Genomic DNA, 25736 nt, shown 5'->3' on the forward strand with positions numbered 1-25736 from the left:
GGTGGCCAGGGAAGGCCTTGTTTATAGGTGATATTTTAGTAAAGACCCAAGGAATGAGGGCTGAGGCTCGGGGGTGTTTGAAGAAAGAGGGGTCGGGTGTAGTCAAGGACCATCTGAGGGGTCACAGAGGAGGGACTCAGTGAGCAAGGAGGAGAGCAGAGATGAAGCCATGTGGATGGAGGTGTCGGCAGATTCTCGAATGCCACGGGGAGACGGGGCACATTCTAGACTTACTTTGAATGCAGAGCTGGCAGGATTTGCTGGTGGGCTGGTTGAGGGCTGGGAGAGAAACGAGTCACGGTGACTGACTCCTCAGTTGTTAGCTTAAGCAATAGGAAGGAAGAAACTCCAACAGGGAAGACCGTGAGCAGCAATTTCGGGGGGAGCATGAGATGCCTACTACACAACTGGGGTGACGTGTGGCCCAGGCAAGAGGACACATGTGTCCAGAATTCAGGGGAGAGGTCTGGGCCTCCCCTGGGGCAGAACCAGCAGAGCAGGCTGAGCAAAATGGCCAGAAAAATAGCAGAGCGTGGCATCTTGGAAGGCAAGGAATAAGCGTTTCAAGAGAGATGACTTCTGACAACGGATTACTGGATTTAACAACTTGGAATTAGTGACCTTGATAAATTGAGCTGCAGAGACAAAACCCAGATGGAACGGGTTCAAAAGAGAAAGGGGGGTGGGTAGAGGACGGAGGGCGTATATATAAACAGCTCTTCTGAGAAGTTTTGCTGCAACACAGGGACAGAAATGGCCCAGCAACTTTGGGAGAAAGTAGGAAAAAAATCCCGAAGTGGGAAGGTGGGAGACTGTAAGGTGAGAGACCAGTATAAATCCATCAGCGCTGTATAAAGACAATTCATGATGTTTTTGCTATGGGATTGCCCTTCCCCACCCCCACTGCTGACCTTGAGCACTGGGCAAGGGCATAAACAACTGGCAATTACAGACAAGTGGTTAATCCCAGAGCACCGTTTTCTCTGCAGAACCAGGACACAGGCTCCCTTGGCTATGGGACGAGCTGTCACTTGGAGGTTGACGTGCTGTCTTTGGCCAAAGCAGAGCCACACCCTTTCCCAAAGGTACAGATGTTGTTCCAGATCTTTCTGTCCCCCTTTGGGAAGGACTGGGCTATTTACTCCTGAAGCATTCACCCCATTCCCTGGTCTAGGAATTTGGTTCAGCATGTGGTCACAACCAGGCTTGTGTCCCCAATTTGTCTCCCAATCAGATTTGGAGCTTTTTTTTTTTTTTTTTTTAAAGATTTATTTATTTATTTATGTATTTGACAGAGAGAGACACAGCGAGAGAGGGAACACAAGCAGGGGGAGTGGGAGAGGGAGAAGCAGGCTTCCTGCCGAGCAGGGAGCCCGATGCGGGGCTTGATCCCAAGACCCTGGGATCATGACCTGAGCCGAGGGCAGACACTTAACGACTGAGCCACCCAGGCGCCCCAGATTTGGAGCTTTTTGAAGAACAAAAATGTATCCAACTTCATGGGAATGCTCCAACCTATACAGATAGGGCAGGGCTTCTGTAAATCCTTATTCCATTGCATTGACTGCGTGGGAAGAGCTGTTTAGAGAAACCTAACATTTGAGCAGGAAAGGTGAGAACAAAGAGGAAGAAGGGCCTAATATTAATGTGGTAGGCCCCTTATATTCATTACCTCATTTTTCTTGTGTAAGGTCAGAAAGGTATTACTCCCAATGAACCGATGAGGAACCTGCCTTGCCTAAGGCTCCAAAGCTGGTTATTGCTCCCAGGGTCCCATTGTAAGAAATCCATCAACTTTGGGACCCATCCTGGGAAGAGGTGGTGGTTAACCACGCTTGGTGACCCTTGATGCTTGCATCGATTTAGTTCACGCTACAAAACAAAATTTCTAGTGCAATAATGTTAAACCATAGATGGGATCTGGGCAGCCTCCTTGGGTGTGGTAATGCAAGAGTGACCAGGATGAGGCACGATTCCTTCAGAGCTATTTAGTTTAGAATAAATGGGTTTTCAAACTTCACTGAAGAGCTTGAGTTCTGTGGGTTTCGTTTGATTTTTAAAAATCTGACTACAGGGGCACCTGGGTGGCTCAGTTGTTAAGCAGCTGCCTTTCGGCTCAGGTCATGATCCCAGGGTCTTAGGATGCGGGGCTCTGACTCCCTGCTCCGCGGGAAGCCTGCTTCTCCCTCTCCCACTCCCCTGCTTGTGTTCTCTCTCTTGCTGTCTCTCTCTCTGTCAACAAATAAAATCTTTTAAAAAATCTGACTACAAAAGCAATTTATGTTCATTTTAACAAATGGAAAAATTGGAAAAAGGCAAATCTCACACGGGGTAAAAAGCTCTCTGTAATTCTGGCATGTAGAAGCAATCACCTTTTTCTCCTCTTTGGTGTATTTTGGGCATATTTTGTGACCCCGACTTGACCTGGGCTCCATGGCAGAGCATACGGTGTGCAATGTAACAGATCAGCACCTTTAGGGCTCCTACTGCAGCATGCAAGCCCCCAAGCAAAATCTCTGCGCTCCCGGTAAGTCCTTCCGCAGGAACCCCGAGGCGGTTTGCAGCGGGCGGTGTAGGCAGATCCCCAGGCCAGCTCGGCGGCTGCATTAGAAACACTGCGTGGCGGCCGGCTCCGGGCTCCCGGTTCCGCGCATCCACGTGCCTGCCGGCACAACACACGGCAGCCCGATCGTAAATTCTCTTTTACGGGAAACCGCCTCCAATTTCCTGTCATGGCTGATTCGAGAAGGCGACACCCGGACGCGGACCCCCATAGGCCTCTCTGCCGCACGCGAGCCGCGGCCGCCTCGCGGGGCGCTGTGACCCGCAACCGCCGGGCGCGGGCGGCCGGAACGCCCCACACGAACACGCGCCGCGCGGGGCGAGGCTGATCCACGCGGCCGCCCCCCGTCGGCACCGCCCAACAGCCGCCGAACCTTCTAGAAGCGGCTCCCCGCCGCGCCCCGCCGTAGCCAGAACCGGACGCCGGGGGAGCCCTCCGCGGCTCGAGGGGCGGGGCGCGTGGGGGCGGGGCCGGCACAGGAGGCCGCGTTCGATTCGCCGCCGGCACTCAGGCCCCGCCCCACCGGCGCCATGGCCCCGCCTCCTCCCTCCCCCTCCATGGCGCCGCCCGGGCTCATTCATTCCGCGCCAGGCCTGCCAGACACCTGCGCTCTCCTTCAGCCGCTCGCCGCCGCCGCCGGCATGTCAGGCCCCGCCGCCGAGACCCCGTCCGCCATCCAGATCTGCCGGTAAGCGGGGCGCGCGGCGCGGCGGGCGGCCAGGACGCCGAGTCAGCGCCCGGGCCCGCCCCGGCCCGCCCAGGCCAGCGCCCCTCCGCGCCCTCCCCCAACCACCGCCGCCCCAGCCGGGTGCCCGGCCCGGCCTCTCCGGCTCGCCGCTCGCCCGCCGCAGCCGGGATGCGCCTCGGACTCCGCAGCGCCGGCGGCCCCTGGCGCATCCCGGGGACGGCGCGGCGGCCACGCAGGCCGTTTGCGGGAGGAATCCGCGCGACGCCCTTCCGGGCAGGGTCGGTGCGCATCCCCCGCGCCGCGCCCCGCCCCGCCCCGCCGTGCCCGAGCGCTCCCGAGCCCCAGCCCGGCTCCATTTGAGACCCCCTAATTCGTGGGCGTTCTTCGGGCGCTGTTGCATCGCCAACCCGGTCCCCCGAGAGGTGGGGCGCAGATAACCAGCTCGCCCTGCGAGCCCTTGGGTGGGTACCCGAGTGGGCGGGGGCTGCAGAGGTACATTCCCTTCAGTGTACTGCCTCGGCTTTTGCGTAAAAACGGTGTTAACTGGAAGAGCAGAAAATACCCTTCCCTGCTGACGGGTTATTGCACCATTGAGCCTGGAAGTATTTTACACGATGCGGACACAGGGTTCTTCCCACCACCTTCCTACCTTCCTCCATGGGCCGTGGGTAGATAGAGGCCGCCAGAGCAAGCTGGAGATCATGAGCTGGCTTATTTCCCACTGGAGCGCTGAGGGCAGCCTCAAGGTTACTCTTCATCCCTTTGGGCAGAATCAGAAGCAGGCACGCTGGTATTTGAGCATGAGCTGAGTAATGAGTAAGGGCAAGAAGTCTGGGAAGGACGCACTAGGACTGGGGCCTGCAGCAGGGCTGTCCTGCCTGGTGCACCACTGAGAGTGAGCTGCTTCCTGGTATGGGGCTGGGCATCACACTGACCTTGGGTCCCGGCCAGGTTGGTTTCCCGTGGATGTTGACATCTCTCTGGAAAAGGTAATGGCTGGGTGTGTATAGTAAGTGCGGCATCAATGGGGTGCCTTGACTCCATCTCACTTCTGACCGGGTCAGAAGCCTTTCCTGACCTCAAGGTCAGTTTTGAGTTTTCTAGGAAGAGGAGATTTTTAAGGGGAACCTTGCTGTGTTCCCTTGTTGGCTGTGTGGTGGTCATGGCCCCACCAACTCCCGAGTTCCAGGGCAAAAATAATAGAAGCAACTGAGTTGGAAAAGGACGGGCCTGGAGTCAGGGCCTTGGATCAGGCTCTGCCTTGTATTGGCCAAGTGACCTTGGCATTCAGTGTTTGCAAAGGGCCTGTGTATCTCTCGTCTCATTCGGTTTGCCCAACTTCCCTGGGAGGGAGGATGGCAGGGGTCTCACCATTGTGAAGAGAGGAAGGAAATTGGAGGAGGAAATTGAGGCTCTAGGAGCCCCAATGTCTCTGTAAGGTCATCCAGCCACAAGAGCCTGAAGGCAGCCCCTGCCAGGGCATTTGTGTCCAGACCTGTGGATTTTCCACTGCACTCTCCCCCAAAAAAGAAGATACTGATTTCAATCTACGCTTATGTGTGTGTGCTTTTGGTCACCCTGGGTGTGTACCGTGCTGCCTCTGGCATTTTCACAATTGCATATTACCTCTGAGTGGCCTTGAGACAGGTGGGCAGGATGCCTGGCTGAGGTGAGCATCTGGTGCCCAGCGCTCCTGCCGAAGGGAGTCAGGGCGGGGCTGTGGAGAGGGCCGTGGTCATAAGGGCTTGGCCCAGAGAAACCCCAGGACACTGGAGAGTGGACATACCAGGGCAGGGAGCCCTTTAAGGACATCTGAGCTGATACCCCGTGTTGAAAGAGGAGCCTCTTGGCCTAGGACAGCCAGGCCCATGAATTTAACAAGTTTCACTGGCTTGTGAAGGAGCAGAGTGCCATAGAGGCACACTGACTGACATGGAAAATTTGGTCCCCACTTTCAGGGTGCTCACAGTCCAGCAGGGAAGGATGCCAGAACCTCCACCATCCTAGATAATTAAGAGTGGTCACATGTTCTCGATTTGGAAGGAGGTGTTGAAGGGATGGGGCTCTAAAGGCTGGGGAAGGCAGTGGTTAGAACCAGCCCCGCAGTCCAACAAGGAAAAATGTAATCAGCTAACTAAACATTAGCATTAAAACGAATTCAACCTCCACCCATTTGGAAGCTGCCTGGCTTTCCAGTGTCCCATTTTCTCCCGGGTTGTTCCAAGTGTTAAAGAAAGTGTATCTAGTGCCTGGTGGAATGGAATGGCTGGCACCTTGTAAGTAAATAAAGCTCTTTTTGTCCAAAAAGTGGGACACAGGCTCGAGAGGCCGAGGGGCCTGGATTCGAATCCTAGCTCTGCCTCTCATAGGTGAGTGGTTTCCGGCATGTTCCTTAACCTGGATGGGCCTCAGCTCTCTTATTTGTGAATTGGAGGTGATAATGCCTACTTTAGTGATTAAAATCTTTGGCGCAGTGCTGGGCAGTTATAAAAGTGAGCTCACAAAGGGAATGTGAGCTCACAAAGAGAACAGTTTAACTTTGAGAACCTGAAGTTTGGATAGTCAGGCCACCGTGGGGTGCTGTCTCCTCCTCTTTTTGATCCAGCCCTATGACGCAGGCGCCGGGACAGCATTTAAAGTCTCAGAAGAGCATTTTTCCTTTGGTTATTTTGCTTTATTTCCTTTGGTTTAAGTAATGTTAATTAACGTTTAGTTAGCAAATTACATTTTTACTTGTTCGGTTCAGAGTTCTAGAATGTTAGACCTGAAAGGACCCTTAGAAGCCCTCCAGTCTAGCTCTGTTATGTTACAGATGGGGAAAACGAGGTCCTCAGAGGTTAAGGTCTTGGTGAAGGGCAGACCTTGGACCTTGACCAGGAGCTGAAGGCTCCTGGTGGATTATTCCCTGCCAGTGTCTCTGTTGCTGTGGTTTTTCCACTGCCTTTCAAGCTGAAGTTTATATTTGGTTGTGAGGCTTAATCATGGCATCAGTGTGGGCCCCTAGCAGAAGCCCCTGAGTGTTTGTTGAAATAAAGTTGAAGGACATGTCATGTAATAGGTTGTTGGAGAATAGGGCTTTGTGGAGCCCTGATGGAAATGCTCCATGTCTGCACTGTCCAATACGGTAGCCACTAGTCACTGGCCACTGAGTGCCTGAAATGTGGCCAGACATGGAGGAACTGGATTTTTTTTTTTTTTAAGATTTTATTTATGTATTTGATAGAGAGAGAGACAGCGAGGGAGGGAACACAAGCAGGGGGAGTGGGAGAGGGAGAAGCAGGCTTCCCGCCGAGCAGGGAGCCTGATGCGGGGCTCCATCCCAGGACCCAAGGATCATGACCTGAGCCAAAGGTAGACGCTTAACGACTGAGCCACCCAGGCGCCCAGAACTGGATTTTTAATTTAAATGTAAACATACATAGTCTCCTGTGACTGGTGGCTACATTATGGGACAGTGTAGTATTGTAGAGGGATAAGAAACTGGAATTTATGGCAGGCCTGGGAGAGGAAGGATTTCCTAATGGTTTCAGAAGCTCCCTGGGGACTGCAGTTGGCTCTCAAACCACCTACCTAACGGAGGCGGACTTTGCCCAGGGCAGATAATGTAGGAGTCATTTATTTGTAGGTAAGTGTGTGAGGTCTTCCATGGGGCTTTTTGTTTGCATGCTCTTAGATGCAAATCTGCTAGGAAATGTCTTGAGGTTAGGGATTGCTTTCTTCACTGTTGTGTGCTGAGAATGCCTGAGATATTGCCTGGCCTCCAGGAGATACAGCTTTTGGTAGATCTGGCATCTAGTAGCCAAAATGTTAGTGGAAGGGACCTAAATTCTAGTATGTTAATGGATTAGAATTTTTTCCCCTTGGGCTCTGTCTTTGGGTTTACAGTGGAATTAATAAAAACACTGAATCTGAGTTACAGAGACCATACCCTGAGCTAATGTTCTGGAACATTCTATAGAACGGTGCCCAGTGCTGCCTCCCTTCTTGCTAGGATAGGGAGGCCCTGGAAAAAGGCGCAGTCGTTGCAGCCCAGGGAGCCTCTGGGTGGGTAGGCTGTTGCTCACCCACTGTCCAGCCTCCCCCTGTAAGTGGGCCAGGCAGCTTGGCATCGCCTTGGACTTGGCATCACAGTCCACCAGCTCCCTGGTTTCAGTCAGGCCAGAAGTAGCTTTTTCCTGTTAACCTTAAAAATAAAGCTGCCAGTTATTTTACCAGCCAAAAAAAAAGGGAGGGGTTATTCAGGAATTGCAGGGCAAGGAGGCTTACAGCAAAACCATAGGCAAGCCTGGAGAACAAAGAGGAATGCTGTTTTATATCGGAGAGGGGGAAGTTCTGAAGGTGGTTATGAACAAAAAGTCTATTGGAGCAAACTGGGAGTTCAGAGTATAGTGGCTTCTCATTGGCCGAGGTGTGACAGACCCCCACTGGCTGGGCTGTTGCCAGGGCAAGAAGAAAGCTTTCTTCCTCCTGCTGGGGTGGTACAGTAGGCGCTAAAGCGCTTGCAAGGAGCGGCCGCCTTTGCCGGCTGCCCGGCCGCTGACGCGAGCGGCGGGGTGTGAGAGCTCCCCCTGCCGGCCGCCTGACGCCACTCTAAACCAGGTCTTTGATTGACGTTCACAGCCCTGTGCTGGGGGCTTCTGCAGGCGGGGCGCACTGTGTGCCTCCAGGTCCACGGGGACTCCCTGCCAGAGGTGTCCTGGGGAGTGGGATACATATGGCTACCCCCCCCGCCCCCACGGACCACCTACGTCCAAATAACTGAGGAAGCTTGTTACAAATGCACATTTTCTGCAGGCAAATTACAGTTAAGTAGAAAATCAACAAAATGCAGATTTTAAAACATTAATGAGACACTTGGGAACTTGAATAGTCCTTTGAAACTTAAAAGACACTAAGGAATTTACAGTTTTTTAAAGATGAGATCATTGTAATTCTGCTTTTTAAAAAAAAGACCTTATACGGTATGATGTACATACAATCAAATGCACCTATTTTAAGCGCACTGCTCGCTGAGTTTTAGCAAATGCGTACATCCGCAGAATGACCACCACAACTGTGACACAGAACGTTTCCATCACCCCCAGCAGTTCCTTCCTGCCCCTTTTCGGTCAGTCCCTTTCCAACCCCAACCCCTGGTAAACAGGTCTGCTTTGTATCACTCTGGTTTCTGCCTTTTCTACAATTCCACATGGGTGGAATCATACACCTGGAACTCTGCTTGTGAGCACCACTTCCTGTGTGTCCTTTCTTCTCACTGCCTAGTTGTGTTACCTGCGCTTTGTTTCTCTCTTCGCCTGTCAGAGAACATCTGGGATCTTTCCAGCTGTTGGTGATTGTGAAGACAGTTCACAAATGTGGATCTCAAAACTTTTAGGACACCACTGGGGAAACTTGAACACTTACTTGGTATTTGATGACACCAAGGAATTGGTGTTATATTTTAGGTGGGATAATTATTTTGTGGTTCTGTTTTTTTTTTTAAAGATTTTTATTTATCTGACACACAGAGAGACAGTGAGAGAGGGAACACAAGCAGGGGAGTGGGAGAGGGAGAAGCAGGCTTCCCGCGGAGCAGGGAGCCCGATGTGGGGCTCGATCCCAGGACCCTGGGATCATGACCTGAGCCGAAGGCAGACGCTTAACGACTGAGCCACCCAGGCGCCCCTGTGGTTCTGTTTTTAAACAGAGTCTTTCTCTTTTAGAGGAAATGCTGAGATATTTACAAATGTCAAGCTGTGATGTCTGAGATTTGTTTAAACTCATCTGGAGTGGAGGAGCGGGTGGGAACAGAGAGGAAACAGATCATCTGAAACCAGAGTTGACCAGTGGAGCTATTTGGTGGGGACTCTGGGATTCATTTCCTTCTCTCTGCTCTTGTAAGTGATGTTTTCCACAATGAAGAATAAAAAGACGGGGCGCCTGGGTGGCCCATTTGGTTAAGTGTCCGACTCTTGGTTTCGGCTCAGGTGGTGATCTCAGGGTCCTGGGATGGAGCCCCCAGTCGGGCTCTGTGCTCAGTGGCAAGTCTGCTGGACATAATTTTCCTCTCCCTCTGGTTGCATTCCATCTCTCTCTCTCTAAAATAAGTGAAAAAAAATTTTTTAAATATTTTATTTATCTGAGAGAGAGAGAGAGCACAAACAGGGGGAAGGGCAGAGGGAGAAGCCGACTTCCCGCTGAGCAGGGAGCCCGATGTGGGGCTCCATCCCAGGATCCTGGGATCATGACCCAGCCTGAAAGCAGACGCTTAACAGAACGAGCCACCCCAAGGCCTCCATAAATAAAATCTTAAAAAAAAAAAAAAGGAAGGGAAAGACAAATAGCCTCTTGAGTCCCTACTCCAAGCCTACAGCTTTTGCGTCATGGGGGCCCCGGGGGCCAGGGATCTGCATCTTCCTCAGTGCTCCACTGGGGCTCGAGGGCCGCTGTCTGCAGTAGGGATGGGAGTTGTCCACTGTGTTCTTGCGTCCTCTTTCCTTAGCTACCCTGCTGCCAGCAGCCCTGTGCTAGTTGGCAGCCTCCCAACCCTCCTGACACCTGCCGAGCAGAGACCCTTCCGGCCCAGGTGGAGCTGCTCACCCTGCTGGAGCCTGGTCTGGACTGACGGCTGGTCCTGGAGATGCGAATCTTGGGTGTGTCGCTTACAGTCCTACCCACGTCCTCTGGTTAACTTTAAAAATGAAAGCTTTTTATCAGCAAAACTGGATTTATTCAGGAAAAACAGGATTGCCATTCAGGACATTTAAGCTATGGAAAGACCATAAGGAAGCCCAACAGACAAAGGAGAGGAACATTATGTTATGGAGAAGACGGGGGAAGTCAGGAGGGGTGATTCTGAATGAGAGCTCGGTGATGACAGCTTCTCTTTGGCTGAGCTGCAGGAATAGTTGTCTTTTTTTTTGTAGAAAATTCAATGTACATTTTTTCCTGCTGGGGTCCTTAGTTGATGGTCCTTTCCTGCTGATGATTCTTCTCTGGGAGTCTGTACTTCACACTTCCTGGAACTGACGCTGAGTGGCATGGCTCACCCTTCTAGCCTCCTGACTCCACTTGGCTTTACTTTATTAATTTTCTTTTTTCTTTTCTTTTATTATGTTATGTTAGTCACCATACATTACATCATTAGTTTTTGATGTAGTGTTCTGCTTTATTCGTTTTCATGCCGTTTTTGTTTTGTTTTTGGGTTTTTGGTGGGGGGTAGGGGTAGTGGGAGAGGGAGGGAGAATCCCAAGCAGGCTCCATGCCCAGTGCAGCACCTGACACAGGGCTCTGCCTCACAATGCTGAGACCGTGACCTGAGCCGAAATTAAGAGTCGGTCGCTTAACCGACTAGCCACCCATGTGCCCCCGTTTTTTAAAAAAGATTTATTTATTTATTTATTAGGAAGAGGGAGAGAGAGAGAAAGTGCTTGAGCAGGGGAGGAACAGAGGGAGAGAATCCTTAAATAGACTCTGCAGAGCGCAGACCCCAACTCGGGGCTCTGTCCCAGGACCCTGAGATCATGACATGAGCTGAAATCAAGAGTTGGACGCTTAACTGACTGAGCCCCCCAGACGCCCCTTATTCAGTGGTTTTGTCCCTCAGTGCCAGGGAAGACCTTTCCTGGTTGTCATGTCCTACATTGGAGGGGAATCGTGTGACAGTTGGAAACCCCTTAAGGCCATATTTGAGTCACGAGGAAGGTCAGAAGGGAGGACTCCCAGGCACTTCCCATCTATACTACATATTTATCAAGACCACAGCATTGGAGATCAGCTCCTTCCCGGGTACGTCATTTTTACAAAAGTTTCACAGGCAACCAACCACAAAACTTAAAATATTTATACAACAGAAGAAGTAACATAACAATTCCAAATTGTATGGTGATTCCATACCAGGACTCGAGATCTGACAGTAGCCAACTGAAAATATTTATTGGTACTGATTCTGACTTGGAGGAAAAAAATTCTCCCTCCAGAGTCATGTGTGCCTCTTGGAAGTCCCTGCTGAGAGTGGCAACGAGAGCAGAATAGTGCATACCACTGGAGTACGCTGAGAGAATGAACCTAGGACATTTGGGAAGACACAGTGCAGGTCTAAGCATGAAGCAATAGCTAATGAACTTTTTGCAAAAATAGTAAAACTTCAAAGATGTACTAAAATAGTATTGTTATCTCAAAAGAACGGTTTGCAAAAACAAATGTTATCCAGTAAGACAGCCTGTAAGATCTCAAATTCAGAGATAGTGAATTTGGATAAGAACCCAGAGTCAAATAATAGTTCAGATGAAAGACTTTTGTGACTCTTGAACCTTCTAATCCTTTGGAAAAAGCAAGTGAAAAACTAATTTGTCACGGGATCATGATGAGCCTGTTTCTGAAAAAGGCCATAATCAAAAAAAGAAAAAAGGGTTTCCCCTTTTTGCAGGAGCCTGGGGAAATGTGGATGAGGGCATTTTCTTTTTTTTTTTTTTTTAGATTTTATTTTTTTATTTGAGAGAGAGAGAATGAGAAATAGCACGAGAGGGAAGAGGGTCAGAGGGAGAAGCAGACTCCCCGCCGAGCAGGGAGCCCGATGTGGGACTCGATCCCGGGACTCCAGGATCATGACCTGAGCTGAAGGCAGTCGCTTAACCAACTGAGCCACCCAGGCGCCCGGATGAGGGCATTTTCTTTCCATGAAAGTAAGAGTGGATGCAGACAGCATGAAGAAGGCACCCAGGCCTGGTCTGGACATCTCAGGAAAGCTGTCTGATGTCATCTGTTTCACGGCTGGGAAGCCCCTGCTTTCAGTCACCAGCCGGTGTGTGGGGCCGGTCAGGGTTTGGTGCTTCCCCTAAATGTGTCCTATGAATCCAAGAGGCTATTCCTTGGAGTTTGGTGGCGCAAGGGCTGGTTAGCAGTGCCTGGGAAGGGCATGTCCAGCAAGGTTGAAGAGTCTTTGTGGAGGTGTATCATCCAACAGACGAAATCTCCAGGTTGCAAGGTGTGATACTTAAGGTCTTCCGGGAATGAATGGTGAAAAGGTTGCTCTACAAAACATGGTTATTTTTTAAAAAGATTTTATTCATTTATTTGAGAGAGAGAGAGAGAGAGCACGAGTGGGGTGAGGGGCAGAGGGAGAAGCAGACTCCCCACTGAGCAGGGAGCCCAACATGGGGCTCGACCTGAGCCGAAGGCAGACGCTCAACCGACTGAGCCACCCAGGTGCCCCTATTTTAATTTTTTGAAAATATATTTTAAAGTAATCTCTACACCCAATGGGGGCTTGAACCCACAACCCCGAGATCAAGAGTCACACACTCCACCAACTGAGCCAGCTGGATGCCCCCTACCAAAGCCTGGTTATTTTATTTATTTATTTTTTATTTGAGAGATATATATATATATATGGAGAGAGCACATGAGCAGGGGGAGCAGCAGAGGGAGAGGGGGAAGCAGATACCCTACTGAGCAGGGAGCCCGGTGTGGGGCTCGATCTCAGAGGACCCTGAGATCATGACCTGAGCCGAAGGCGGATGCCTAACCGACTGAGCCACCCAGGCGCCCCTGGCCTGGTTATTTTTAACAGATGCAATTAGGCTTTTAAAATATTGTAATGTATCTCCTTTTGTCGACTATGGACAGGAGGCAGGGGCCAAGTGCCCTGGATGACCTGTGACTTAGCTCAAAGGGTGAGAGTCTACATGTTGCAAAGGGTGTCAGTCTGAGATTTAGAAGGACCAACAGCAATCCTTTCAGCCAAGGTGTCTGGAAGCTCTCTACAAATTTTGCCAATTGAGTCTTCATAGTGCCTTTAGTGTGTTTCACTAACCTTGAGGATTGAGGGTGGTATGCACACTGAAATTGTTCTAAAACTAGCCAAACAGCACAGACTTGTCGAAGCACCTGACTGGTAAAATGGGTTTCCTGATCACTATGAAGTCTGATAGGAGTTACTCAGGTAGGGATAATCCTTCTGAACAGAATTTTTTTTTTTAAGATTTTATTTATTTATTTGATAGAACGAGTGGGGGGAGGGGCATGAGCCTGACGCGGGACTCTGGACTCGATCCCAGGAGTCTGGGACCATGACCTGAGCCAAAGGCAGACGCTTCGCCGTCTGAGCCACCCGGGCGCCCTATTTGAACAGAATTTTAACCACAGAAGAAGCAGTGGCCTGCCTATAAGGGAAAGGTTCAGGCCAGTGAGAAAATATACAAATTGTGACTGACAGTTCTATGAGACAGGGAAAGCTTTATAAAATCCGTTTGTGTGACCAGGTTTTCTGCACTTTGGACAGGTGTGTAAGTGAAATAAGCACTCTTTGTCTTTGCAGACTGTTAATATTTCTCCACCAATAGTGGTTCATGAACACTATAATTTTGTCAGTAGACCAGTAGTTTAATGCATGTACAGAGGTAAGCAGTGGGAATTTTAGAATTTCTGGCAGGGCCAGATTGTTATTGGGTGCAAACCAGAGTTCTTTCTTTTTACTGAGCCAACAATGATTAGGTTTCCAATACTGTTTTTCCTTCTCTGGGGCCAATTGTTGGGTTATCTCTTGTTGATTTTTCCAAATTATCATTTGGAACAACATCCCTTTTGGACCCCGGCAGAGATTCGGCTGTGGGTTTCCTTGACAGCATCATTTTTGGCAGAAATATCAGTGAGGTGGTTTCCTTTGGTCTCCAGGGAGTTGTGTCTGGAATGCCCAGGAGCCTTGATTATAGCCAAAGCAGCCAGCAAAAGTGTGGCATCTGATAAAATTTTTTTTAAGATTTTTAAAATTTATTTGAGAGAGAATGAGAGAGAGCGAACACAAGGGGGGTGAAGGGCAGAGGGAGAAGCAGAATCCCCACTGAGCAGGGAGCCCGATGTGGGGCTCAATCCCAGGACCCTGGGATCATGACCTGAGCCAAAGGCAGATGCTTAACCAACTGAGCCACCCAGGAGCCCGATGGGAGCCATTTTTAATTCTATTCCCATTCAAGGTAAGGAAACCTCACTGTTAACCATTCCAAAGTCATGAGCCATGGTGTGCCAACTGTTGGTATAAATGCTTGCGGTTTTACCCTTGCATGGTTTTACCATACAGGGATGGTTAAAGGGGATCCCGTGGTTATTTCCTCAGTGCCCTGAACTAACAGGGTAGTTGGTGGCAGGAATGGCTGTGAGGCCAGGGGGACTTCCCTGGGCCACAGGATCTGGTTGTTGGCTATATACCCTGTGGGTTGATGACGGCCCCTGTGTTTTTGTGGCTGAGGACTCTGAAGGCATTCCCTTCACTCTCATTTACACAGAGGAAAAAGGGAAGTTAGTAATTAAGATGTCTGAGGGCAGGGGTCTTATTAGGCTCTTCTTTAAAGTCCCCAAAGTTGGGGATGCCTGGGTGGCTCAGTTGGTTAAGCCACTGCCTTCGGCTCAGGTCATGATCCTGGAGTCCCGGGATCGAGTCCCGCATCGGGCTCTCTGCTCGGCGGGGAGTCTGCTTCTCCCTCTGACCCTCCCCCCCTCATGTGCTCTCTCTCTCTCATTCTCGTTCTCTCAAATTAATAAATAAATAAATCTTTAAAAAAAAAAGTCCCCAAAGTTGTGTCTTCCTCCTCTTTCATTTTTTAATTTTTACTCTTATATTCATAGTAAGCTCTACACCCAACGTAGGGCTTGAACTCATGTCCCTAAGATCAAGAGCCGTATGTTCTACTGACTCAGCCTGCCAGGAGCCTTTGATCTTTCCTTTTCTTAGTAAAGCATGTAGACATTGAGCCACAAGAAAGACCTTTGGAATCCCATTTCGACTGGCCAGCCGATTCAAGAAAACTTTGTAGCTGGCACTTAGTTTTGGGTTTTGGGAAGTTCAGGAACCCTACCTGGGTTCTAACGTAGTTCTTGTTATGAGATCAGGTTTCCTAGTATCAAACCTGTTTTGAGCAAACAGCAATTTTTCTTTGGGGATTTTATGCCCTTTAAGGCCAAAAGTGATAACAGGTGGATGCCGTCTTCTTGTGACGAGGTTTGAGAAGGGCAGTGGAGAAGCAAATCATCTATGTATTATAATAAATAGAGCCTACAGAAAATTTTTATTTCATCCAAATTAGATTTTGAGATTTGTGTAAAGTAAGGACCATCTGTGAAACCTTGGGCCATTACTGTTCAGATGTATTTACATTCTTCCCAAGTGAAAGCAAAAAGATAATTGTCTCTCCTTATTAACTGGAATGCTGAAGATGCACTGCATCGATCAAGTGCAGTGAAAAAACTTGCTTTCTCTGGGAACGGATGTCAGGAACATACAGGGGTTTGGAGCAACAGGGTGCCGAGAGATAACCATGTTGTTTATTGTTTGGCAGTCCTGGACAATAATACCAATCCAAAGAGGCGTCCCATTCAGTTTTGACAGTTTCAGAGCCATGGCTGTCCAGTTTAGTTTTGAGAAAGTAAGTTTGGGGAGATCAAAAGTCCACCATCATGGCCATTGAAGTTCTAAATTACATTTGGTGAAGTCAGTCCATTTAGTTAGAAGTGTGCATGAGGAGGGACCATGGTTTTTCAACATAAAACCAACTGTGGTCCCACAAGTGGGGGACAGCGCCCCCAGTTTTGATACTGGGATCCCATTTCTTAGAGGTTTGTCTCTAGAGCAGAAGGAAAAATTCCTACACAGCACACTTTCAACAGGAACAGCCTGGTTCCAAATAGAAGTCAGACCAAAGGGCAAACGAGTGAGTTCTCACAGAAAGGCCAAAGCCCTAAAATAGATTCTGGATAAAGCCAGGAGAGCTCAAACACAAAGACGGTGGAGCTTGAGATGCAGGAGGAAACTTGCCCTCACTATCCAGGGTCAGCAAGAAAGCAGTGAGCCAGTGGGCCTTGGGCATCGGCACCTGTGTGTCCACCAGCCTCGGAGTTGTTGGGGGTCTCCTCTGGATCCCATTTCTGATCACCAAGTAATGGTAACCTTAAAAATAAAAAAGTCCATTATTTTACCAGCAAACATGGGCTTATTTGGGAAGAGCAGAGAACTGCTATTTGGGACAAGCAGGCTGTGGCAAAGCCGTGGGCAAGCCCAGCAAACAGAGGAGAGGAGCCTTATCTCACAGAGAAGGTGAGGAACCCCCCCCCCCAGAAAAGCCGAAAAGCGAGAGCTCAGGGTGATGACGGCTTCTCATTGGCTGAGGTGCAGGGGGGTGGGTCGCGTCCTTGTGGAAGATGCAGTGCGCATCTTTTTCTGTTGAAGCCCTCATCTGATGATTCTTCCCTGGATGACTCTTCTGTTGGCAACTGTAATTGTCGTGGAGTGGCCTCCCCTGCAGCCTCTTGACTCCACTTCATGTGTTTTCCCTTTAGGAAAACTGCTGTCCCACAGATGGGCTGTGGTCCTGTTGTGTCGGCAGCCCTCTTTTGCTTAGGAGAGAGCTGAGCTCGATGACTTCAGGCTGAGCCATGAATTCCTTGCATCCCTGGAATTGGCAGAGAATCATCCTGTGAGACACTCCCGGAAGGAGAACTGCCAGTTTGACGTGGGCAGACAGAGGAGGGGCATCCCCGGAGGAGGCTACCGGGAAAGGGAGACCTGTAGGGAGGGCTCTGGGGCAGGGGGTGGGGGTCAGGCCCGCTGGAGAGACGGGACTGGAGGCTGCTAATAAGCCTTGTGCTGGCAACGGGGCAAACTTACTGCAAAATGAAGCTGCTTGTCTGTGCTGTCCCCCTCCGGGCGCTTGCCAGGCAGGCAGCCACCTGGAAGCGTCTGGGGCCCAGGAGCTCCCAGCGTCCCAGGGAGAGATGCTGGGTTTCCATGAAGGCTGTTGAAACCAGGTCTGATCTGCTGTCTCGACCCTGTGTCACTGCAAGGTAGGATGACAGGGACATTTCTGTGCCCACAGCGATGGCATCTTCCACTCTGGTGTCCAGTGTGTAGGTCAGACTGAGCCTTCGGCTGCGTGACTCAGGATTTATTGTTTGTTTGTTATTTTATTTTATTTATTTTTTGACAGAGAGAGAGGGAACACAAGCAGGGGGAGTGGGGGAGAGAGAAGCAGGCTTCCCGCCGAGCAAGGAGCCCGATGTGGGGCTCCATCTCAGGACCCTGGGATCCTGACCTGAGCTGAAGGCAGATGCTCAACGACTGAGCCACCCAGGCGCCCCAGGATTTATTGTTAATAAATGGAATGCTCGGTGTTCAGTGAACTGCCTAATTGAGCATACCCACTTGTGTGTTCATCTGAAGTGGAGACCTAGCATGTTTTTTGGCCAGGGACCAGTCGAAGCCCAGGGACCACTCCGGAGCTTTGTCGGAGGCATAGGCTTTCGGGATTGGCGGGCTCTGGGCAGCAGGCACCTTTGAGGGCTTGAGGCAGGTGTGGAGATTCAAGTGCTGTGCCTGCTAACAGCTGTGCTGGTTCATCACTCCCTGGGCACGTGCTGCCAAGGAGTCTGGGGACGTGTGCATTCTGCTGTCCCCTGGGCCAGGGGGTCAGGCTGTGATTTTTGGACCGGCAGGCTTGTACAGGGCAGGGGGAGCTGTGCTTGCATGATGGGCTCATCTTCAGCAGTGTAACCTTGTGCTGCTTTCTTTCTTTCAAGATTTTTTTTATTTATTCATGTGAGATGAGAGAGAGAGAGAGGCAGAGGGAGAAGCAGGCTTTCCAAGGAGCAGGGAGCCCGATGCAGGACTTGATCCCAGGACCCCGGGATCATGACTTGAGCCGAAGGCAGACGCTTAACCATCTGAGCCTCCCAGGCGCCCCTTGTGCTGCTTTCCGTGGCCTTCCTGTATTTATTTCAAACTTTACAGAAACTTTGTTCAGTGGGTGTATTCCACCCCCCTTCTTTGTACCAGCTTTATTGACATGAAACCTGTGTTTCCACGTGACTCATCCGCTGAAGTGTACAATTTCACTAGCAAAAATGGGTTTATTCGGGACTAGCAGAGAATTACAATTTGGAACAAGCAAGCTCCTGTGAAACCCTGGGCAAGTCTGGAGAACAAAGAAGTTGCTTTTATAGAGGGAAGGAGGGAGCAGGGAGGGCTCTTGTAAACCAGAAGCCCATTGGAGTGTACTGGGAGTTGGAAGTGTAGTGGCTTCTCATTGGCTGTACAGTCTCTCACGGGTTCCGCGGTTGCTGGAGCGGGAGAGCCTTTCTTCCTCCTGCTGGGGTGGTGTAGGGGGACCTGTGGGGATCGCTCTTCCTGGTGGGTCTGCAAGTTTCCAGTTGTCGGCTGTGAGAGCGTCCCCTGCTGGCCTGCCGACTCCGTTCTAAATGAGGCTTATTTATTTTTCATTTTTTATTAATTTCATACATTTTTATTAATTTATTAATCCCCCCAATCTCTATTCTTTATTGGTTTGTCTCTTCTGGACATTCCAAATAAGTAGACTCATGCAACATGGTGTTTTGTGTCTGGCTTCTCTCACTGAGCGCATCCTGTTTTCAAGGTTCATCCAAGTAGTAGCAGGTGTTGGTGCTTCCTTCAGAACTCACTGTAGGGGTACATACCACATTTTGTGTATCCATTCATCAGTTGATGGACATTTGCTGTGTTCCCACCTTTTAGCTACTGTGTATAATTTTACTATGCACATTCCTGTCCAAGTTTTTGTGTGGGCATATATTTTTATTTCTCGAGTGTATACCTAGTGTGGCTTAATAAGAAATATATACTGGTCTTTGTCCCTGGGTCCTGGCACAGAGTTCCTAAAACACTTGAAATTTCCTGTGTGATAGTAGTCTTTGGTATGCTAATGAAATGAGTGGTAGCTGGGAGCCCATTAGATAGCTTCAGGCTGGGGGCGGGTAGCCAGGATGACCCAGGCCGGGCTAGAGGGATGGAACCTTCAGCCCCACCTCCTACCTGGAGGTGGGGGAGGGAGGGCTGGAAGTTGAGTTAATCACCAGTGCCTCCATAATGGGACCTCCATAAAAATCCCCAGCAGTGGAGTTCGGAGATCTTCTGGGTTGCTGGACACCTGGAGGTGTGGAAAGGGCAGTGTGCCTGATTCCCACCCCGTGCCTTGTCCTGTGCGTCTCTTCATTTGGCTGTGCCTGAGCCGTATCCTTTATAACAAACCAGTAAATGTGAATAAAGCGTTTGCCTGAGTCCTGTGAGCCGCTCCAGCAAATTATCCAACCGGAGGAGGTTTTTATGGGAACCCCAATTTCTAGAGCCAGTTTGTCAGAAGTACAGGTGGCCTGGGGCTTGAGAGTGGCATCGAAGTGGGCACAGGCCTGAGCCCTTGAGCCTGGGGCCTGTGCTAACTCCGGGCTGTTAGTGTCAGAACTGCACAGAATTGTAGGACACCCAGCCGGAGAAAACCCACCACACACTGGGTGTCAGAGGTGGTGTGAGGAAAACCAGCCCATCTGGGAGTGGAGTGCTGGGTCATAGGGTCACTCTATGTGGAAGCTTGGAGGAGCCACCATTGTGTTTTCCAGCAGTGCAGGGGGCAGGGGGTCCCCCATCCTCCTCAGTGCTAGGGAGCTGCCTCTTGGGTTGCAGCCTTCCTGGCCTAGTTGGCGTGAAGTCGCATCTCACTGTGGCCTTGATTTGGTTTCTCTGACGACTGATAAAACGTTGAGTACCTTTTTGTGTGCTTGCCAAACACGTGTACATCTTGGTCTATTTAGTTTCTTTACTTGTTTTTCATTTAGCTTCTTTGTCTTTTTATTATCGAGTGGTAAGAGTTCTTTCTGTATTCTAGATACAAGTCCCTCCTCAGATCATGATTTGCAAAGATTTTCTTCCGTTCAGTGGGTTCTCTCAGCACTTTGGATGCTATGCCTTGAAGCACAGAATTTTTGAATTTTGATGTAATCCAATTTATGTTTTTTATTTTCCGGCTGCTTGTGCTTTTCGTTGTCAGATCTAAGGAACCAATGCCAGATCCAAGGTCGTGGAGCTTTACCCGTATGTTCTCTCTCAAGACTTCTGCAGTCTCAGCTGTTGTTGAGGGCTTTACCTATTTTGTGTTCTTCCTCATAGATGGTGTGAGGTAAGGGCCCAGCTTTGTTCTTTTGACATGGACACACTCCTTTCTCCAGATGGGGACGGCCTCTGTGAGTCCGAGGTGCTTGTCTGGGTCCCAGGCCGAAGCCACAAACCTGCCCCACACCCCCGTCTCGTCCCTGACCCTGAGGACAGAAGCAGAGGTCCACCAGTGGTAAAAGTTGTGCCCTACAGAACATAGAGTGTTCATCAGCCAGGTGGTTTCATTTCAGCAGTGGGCCGAGCCTCTTCTTGGCTGTGTAGGATCTGAGGCTGGGTCTGCATGTTTCCCACTTCCCCTCCCAGAACAACACCAACCCCGCCCCCTTCTGGCCTTTCTGACTTCCTTACACACACCCCGCCTCCCCCCACCGCCGGCAGCAGTGTGCTGTGACCTGCCTGTCCCAGGGCAGGTGGCGGGCTTGTTATGCAGGCCTCCTGTGGGGCAGGTCCCCACTGGAGACCTTCCACGGTCATGCCGGACCGCCGGAACCCCTTGGTGCCATGCATGTCCTCCCTGAGGCTCTGTCTTGCTGTAGCCAGATCCAGCAGGCATGACTGGCCATCGAAAGTGTCCTTAAAACCCTGGGAGGCGGGAGGTTGCCTGTAGCAGTTGTGCCCTTGAGTGGGCACCACGGCCCTGCAAGCACGTTTAACTGGACATCAGATGTGTCAGGCAAATCAGAATTTTAATCCAAATGGGGGAGGTCGTGCTCAGATTGGGAGGTGATGTACAGGGAGAAAGAATTGCTTTTGTAAAACTAGTTTTCCCACCCTCTCGATGTGGAGCAAAGCCTCCTAACGGCTGACGGGGGGCAGCACGCACATTTTGAGACATTGCCCTGGCTCCCATCTGCACCTTTCACCCTCACTCAGCTCTCAGCTCCAGGGAGGCAGAGGACCCCTTCCCTGGTTTTACAGATAGGGAAACTGAGGGCAGGAGTGACCTGCCCGTGGTCAGCACAGTGAACACTGGAACCTAGGTCTCTCAACACTGAGTTCTGTGTGTCTCATCGCCTGCTCAAGAGAGGAGCAGGTGATGGCTGCCCCTCCAAGCTCCTGTCCACCAGCTGCCCCAGACATGGCCTGGTGCTGACTTTGGTTTATGAATGGGTAGTATTAACAGTCTAAGACGTGATGTGTCTCCCAAACTCAGCATGAGGCTGAGAACTTCTCTGAGCCTCAGGGAAAGTGTGTGCCCTAATGGCCCAAAGGCCAGGGTGTTGCTCGCCCTGGGTCAGGGAGAAGACCCTGCCTAAAATACCCGCCCCCAGAAGATTTATCAGGTGGGTCTTCGAAGCGCACCTGGTATATGTGCTTTGCTGTCACTTGGAATGGGGGGACTGGGGAATGCTTCGGCGGTGTTTTCTGATTCCTCAACCTGTGTCCTGGCCTGCCTTGGCACCCCCCAGCCATCCGTAGGGCACGTGCTGCAGATGGAGGCTGCTCCCTCTCTCCACCTGTCGAAAGTCCCCAGGCTTCCAATTCCAGTCTCTTCTTGAGCCGGCTAAATATTTCATTACCCTTTGGGCACTTAGCAGGTGGGAACTTTAGCCTTGTAAATGATCAGGGTGAGCAAGGGTGGGTGGCCATAGTTTTCAGTAAATGCCACACTTGCTTTGTGTGTTTCTTTGCTGTGTGGCTGCTGTAGTCATTCAGATGTGCCTTGTATTTGGAATCCAGAGCTTTAATGGCTAAAATGCTTTCTGGAGTCCCTCAGTGTCTCAGGAAACCAGATTCTGTTGGATTGATACTCTCCCTCCCTGAATGACAGACTGCCCCCCCCCCCCCCCCCGGCCCTGCTCATGTCTTGTGCCTTATAAACATTGGGCCCTTAGAGGTGGGGACACCCGCAAGCCAGCCTGAATTTGTCTGATTAACCCACGGCATCTGAAGCATATTGCTAATATTCTTTTTTTTTTAAATTGAAGTATAGTTGACACCCACTATTACATTAGTTTCAGATGTACAACTTAGTGGTTTGACATTTATATACGTTACAAAATGCTCACGAGAAGTGTAGTTACCGTCCTTCACTTACAGAGTTACTGCAATATTTTTTTTCTTTAAAATTTTTTATTGTTATGTTAATCACCATTCATTACATCATTAGTTTTTGATGTAGTGTTCCAAAAAATATGGAACGCTTCACGAATTTGCGTGTCATCCTTGCGCAGGGACCATGCTAATCTTCTCTGTATCGTTCCAGTTTTAGTATATGTGCTGCCGAAGCGAGCACTACTGCAATATTTTTGACCATATTCCCTATGTTGTACTTCCCATCCCTGTGACTTATTTTATAACTGGAAGTTTGTACCTCTTCCATCCCCCCCACCTCCCCACTACTTTGTTCTCTGTGTTTATGACTCTGTTTTATTTGTTTTTGTTTTGTTTTGTTTTTTAGATTCCACATATAAGTAAAATACAGTATTTGTCTTTGATTTATTTCACTTACCAGGATACCCTCTATCCAGGTCCATCCATGTTGCCACAAATGGCAAGACTTTTTTCTCTTTAATGGCTGAGATTCCTCTGTGTGTGTGTATGTGTGTGTATGTAACACATCTTTTTTATCCATTCCGCTATGGATGAACACTTGCTTCCAAATCTTGGCTGTTGTAAAAAATGCTGAATTGAACATCAGGGTGCACATACCTTTTTTGAATTGGTGTTTTCATTTTCTTCTGGTGAATACCCAGAAGTGGAATTGCTGGATTGTGTGGTATTTCTTTCTTTCTTTCTTTTTAGGATTTTATTTATTTATTTTTCAGAGAGAGAAAGCAAGTGGCCGGCAGAGGGAGAAGCAGGCTCCCTGCCGAGCAAGAAGACCAATGCGGGACTTGATCCCAGGACCCTGGGATCATGACCTGAGCTGAAGGCAGATGCTTAATTGACTGAGTCACCCAGGTGCCCCTCTTTAGGGCTTTCTATATATAGTATCATGTCATCTGCAAATAGGGATAGTTTTATTATTCCTTACTGATTTTAATGCCTTTTAAAATTTCCTTTTCTTGTCTGATTGCTGTGGCTCGGAGTTCCAATACTTTGTTTTGGTGAGAGTTGTCTTGTTTTTGATCTTAGAGGAATAGCTCTCAGCTTTTCACTGTTGAGTATGATGTTAGCTGTGGGCTTGTCCTATATGACCTTTATTATGTTGACATATGTTCCCTGTATACCCACTTTGTTGATAGTTTTCATCATAAACAGATGTTAAATTTTGTCAGATGCTTTTTCTGCATCTATTGAGATGACCATTTGGTTTTTATCCTTCATTTTGTTAATGTGGTGTATCACATTGATTGATTTGTGGATATTGAATCACCTTGCATCCCTGGATTAAATCCCACTTGATCGTGGTTATTGACCCTTTTAGTGTATTGTTAAATTCGGTTTGGTAATATTGTGTTGCGGACTTTGCATCTATGGAAAACATATTACTTATATTCTTAGTTCAGCCATACCCAACAAGAATTTTTTTTACTTGATTTTGCTTTAATTGCTTCCATGTACCTACTAAATTTTTACATTTATTTTTATATAATTAATACAGTATAGAATAGAATACAGTTAAAGAATGCAGTTAGTATTGTAAGAAATTGCCAAAATGTCTTCCACAGTGGCTGTACCTTTTTTGCATTCCCACCAATGAATCAGAGTTTTTGTGGCTCCATATCCTTCCAACATGTGGTGTTTTGTTGGCATTCTGGATTTCGGCTGTTCTGATAGGTGTGTAGTGGCTTTAATTTGCAATTCCCTAATGACCTATGAAGCTGTGCATCTTCTCGTGCTTATCTGGCATCTCTGTCTTCTTTCATGAAGTGCCTGTTCAGATCTTTTGCCCATTTTCATATTGGGTTGTTATTGTAGAATTTTAGGAGTTCTATTTTTTTTTAAAGATTTTATTTATGAAAGAGAGAGAACACAAGCAGGGGAAGCAGCAAAGGGAGAGGGAGAAGCAGACTTCTGCTGAGCAGGGAGCCTGATGCGGAGATTGATCCCAGGACCCCGAGATCATGACCTGAGCTGAAGGCAGACGCTTAACTGACTGAGCCGCCCAGGTGTCCTGTCACTCTATTCTCTGAACCATGTGTTGGTTGGGTCCCTCACTGGCCAGGGGCAGGAGCTCATTCTGCCAGGCCTTCTAGGGCAAGGGGGCCTAGGAGACAAGGTGAAGTGTCCCAGCTTCTGGGGCCTCTCAGCTCCGTACTGACCTCCATGTTGCAGGTGAAGAACAGACCCTGGGGGTGTGGTGGCTGACTTAGGGACAGTGGCAGGTGTGGCACAACCAGAACTAGGCCCCAGACCTGTGTCTCCTGGGCCCACTCGCCGTGGGCATTTCCTTACTGCCTCTTCGGGGCACCTGCCAGTGTGGTCTGTGAGTTGTGCCCAGCGGGATGGGCCGTTTGATGCCCAGTGTGTTGGGTGGGGCTGTGGTTGTAGAGGCCTGTCACCTTGGTCCCTTCTCTGTTGAGGTCCGTTCTCCCCAGAGCCACTGCCATTGACTTGACTGTCTTTTGGGGGCAGCCTCCTTAACATTCAGGGGAGTGTGAGAGCGAGCCCTGGCACCGTGAGACTCAGATGGCCACACTGGCAACTGGCCCATGCTCTCGGTTATTCTGGAGAAGTACTCAGGACCTGCTCATCTGCCCGCTTCAGGCTTCACTGCTAGTCCTCTGGGTATGAAAGAGGCCCTCGATCCGTGCTATGGTGGGACCGGATTGTGCTGGGTGGGTAGGGCTCTTAGTGAGGCCTCCTTCCCACTCTTCTGGGGGTTGCGGGCACAGAACTTGTGCTGAGATGCTGGGGGCAGCATGCTTCCAGCATAGGGACTGCGCAGCCCGGGGGACTTGGGTACAGTTGCCGCCACCTCTCAGAGAAATGGGCTGAGTTCAGTAAACTCTCCCAGGGCCAGTGGCTACAGTAGAAACCCAAGGTGTTTGCCACCAACCTGGGATTCTCCGCAAGGCAACAGCGGGGGTAGGGTGGGAGAGATGTTTATTTACTTAAATTGTTAAGGTATAATTAATATAACAGCACATACTTAAAGTAATCTGATGAATTTGACATCTGTACACTCCTGGCAAACCATCACCCTAGTCAAGGTAACGACTGTGTCCCTCACGTGAGGAGCTCTCTTCTACCTCTGGAGAAGCCCTGGCAGCCACTTACCTATATTCTGTCATTAGAGATCAGTTTGCATTTTCTAGAATTTTATAGAAATGGAACCACACAGGATGTGCTTTTTTTTTGGCCAGCCTCTTTCCTTCAGCACGGTCACTTTGAGATTCATCCACGCTGTTGCATGGAGGGGTGGCCCGTTTCTTTTTATTGCTGCATATATTCCACCGTGTGGGTGGACCGCAGTCTGTCTATCCGTTCCTGTGTGGACAGGCATTTCCGTCATCGTCAGTTTGGGGCTGTGACGAGGAACACCCCCATGAACATTCGTCGACAAGGCTTTGTGGGGACACTTGCTTTTCTCGGTTGTAAGGGCAAGTACCAGGAGGGCAGTGCCGGCTAATGTGGTAGACCTGTTGGCT

The 25736-nt window shown here is 49.6% G+C and overlaps 1 protein-coding gene and 1 non-coding gene across 3 annotated transcripts in view; one reads left to right on the forward strand and one right to left on the reverse strand.

The window, feature by feature from the left end:
- The first annotated feature begins 3036 nt into the window (after nt 1-3036).
- ACOT7 (acyl-CoA thioesterase 7) overlaps nt 3037-25736 on the forward strand; it is a 107459-nt gene continuing 84759 nt past the window's right edge. Inside the window, exon 1 of one of the 2 annotated variants that reach the window (XM_025855861.2) lies at nt 3037-3251. In XM_025855861.2, the coding sequence (XP_025711646.1) occupies nt 3094-3251 (158 nt within the window). In that variant the 5' untranslated portion in view covers nt 3037-3093. Of the gene's footprint in view, nt 3252-16803; nt 17064-25736 lie in introns of those variants that run through there. The other variant, XM_073903424.1, reaches the window with a different exon arrangement.
- LOC112812411 (U6 spliceosomal RNA) lies at nt 22329-22435 on the reverse strand. Its single transcript, XR_003205269.1, has one exon. It is a non-coding gene; the product is annotated as a U6 spliceosomal RNA (small nuclear RNA).

Source organism: Callorhinus ursinus, unplaced genomic scaffold (assembly GCF_003265705.2).
Source record: "Callorhinus ursinus isolate GAN/ISIS: 27379988/994484 unplaced genomic scaffold, GSC_fseal_2.0 scaffold18, whole genome shotgun sequence".
Classification (NCBI taxonomy): domain Eukaryota; kingdom Metazoa; phylum Chordata; class Mammalia; order Carnivora; family Otariidae; genus Callorhinus; species Callorhinus ursinus.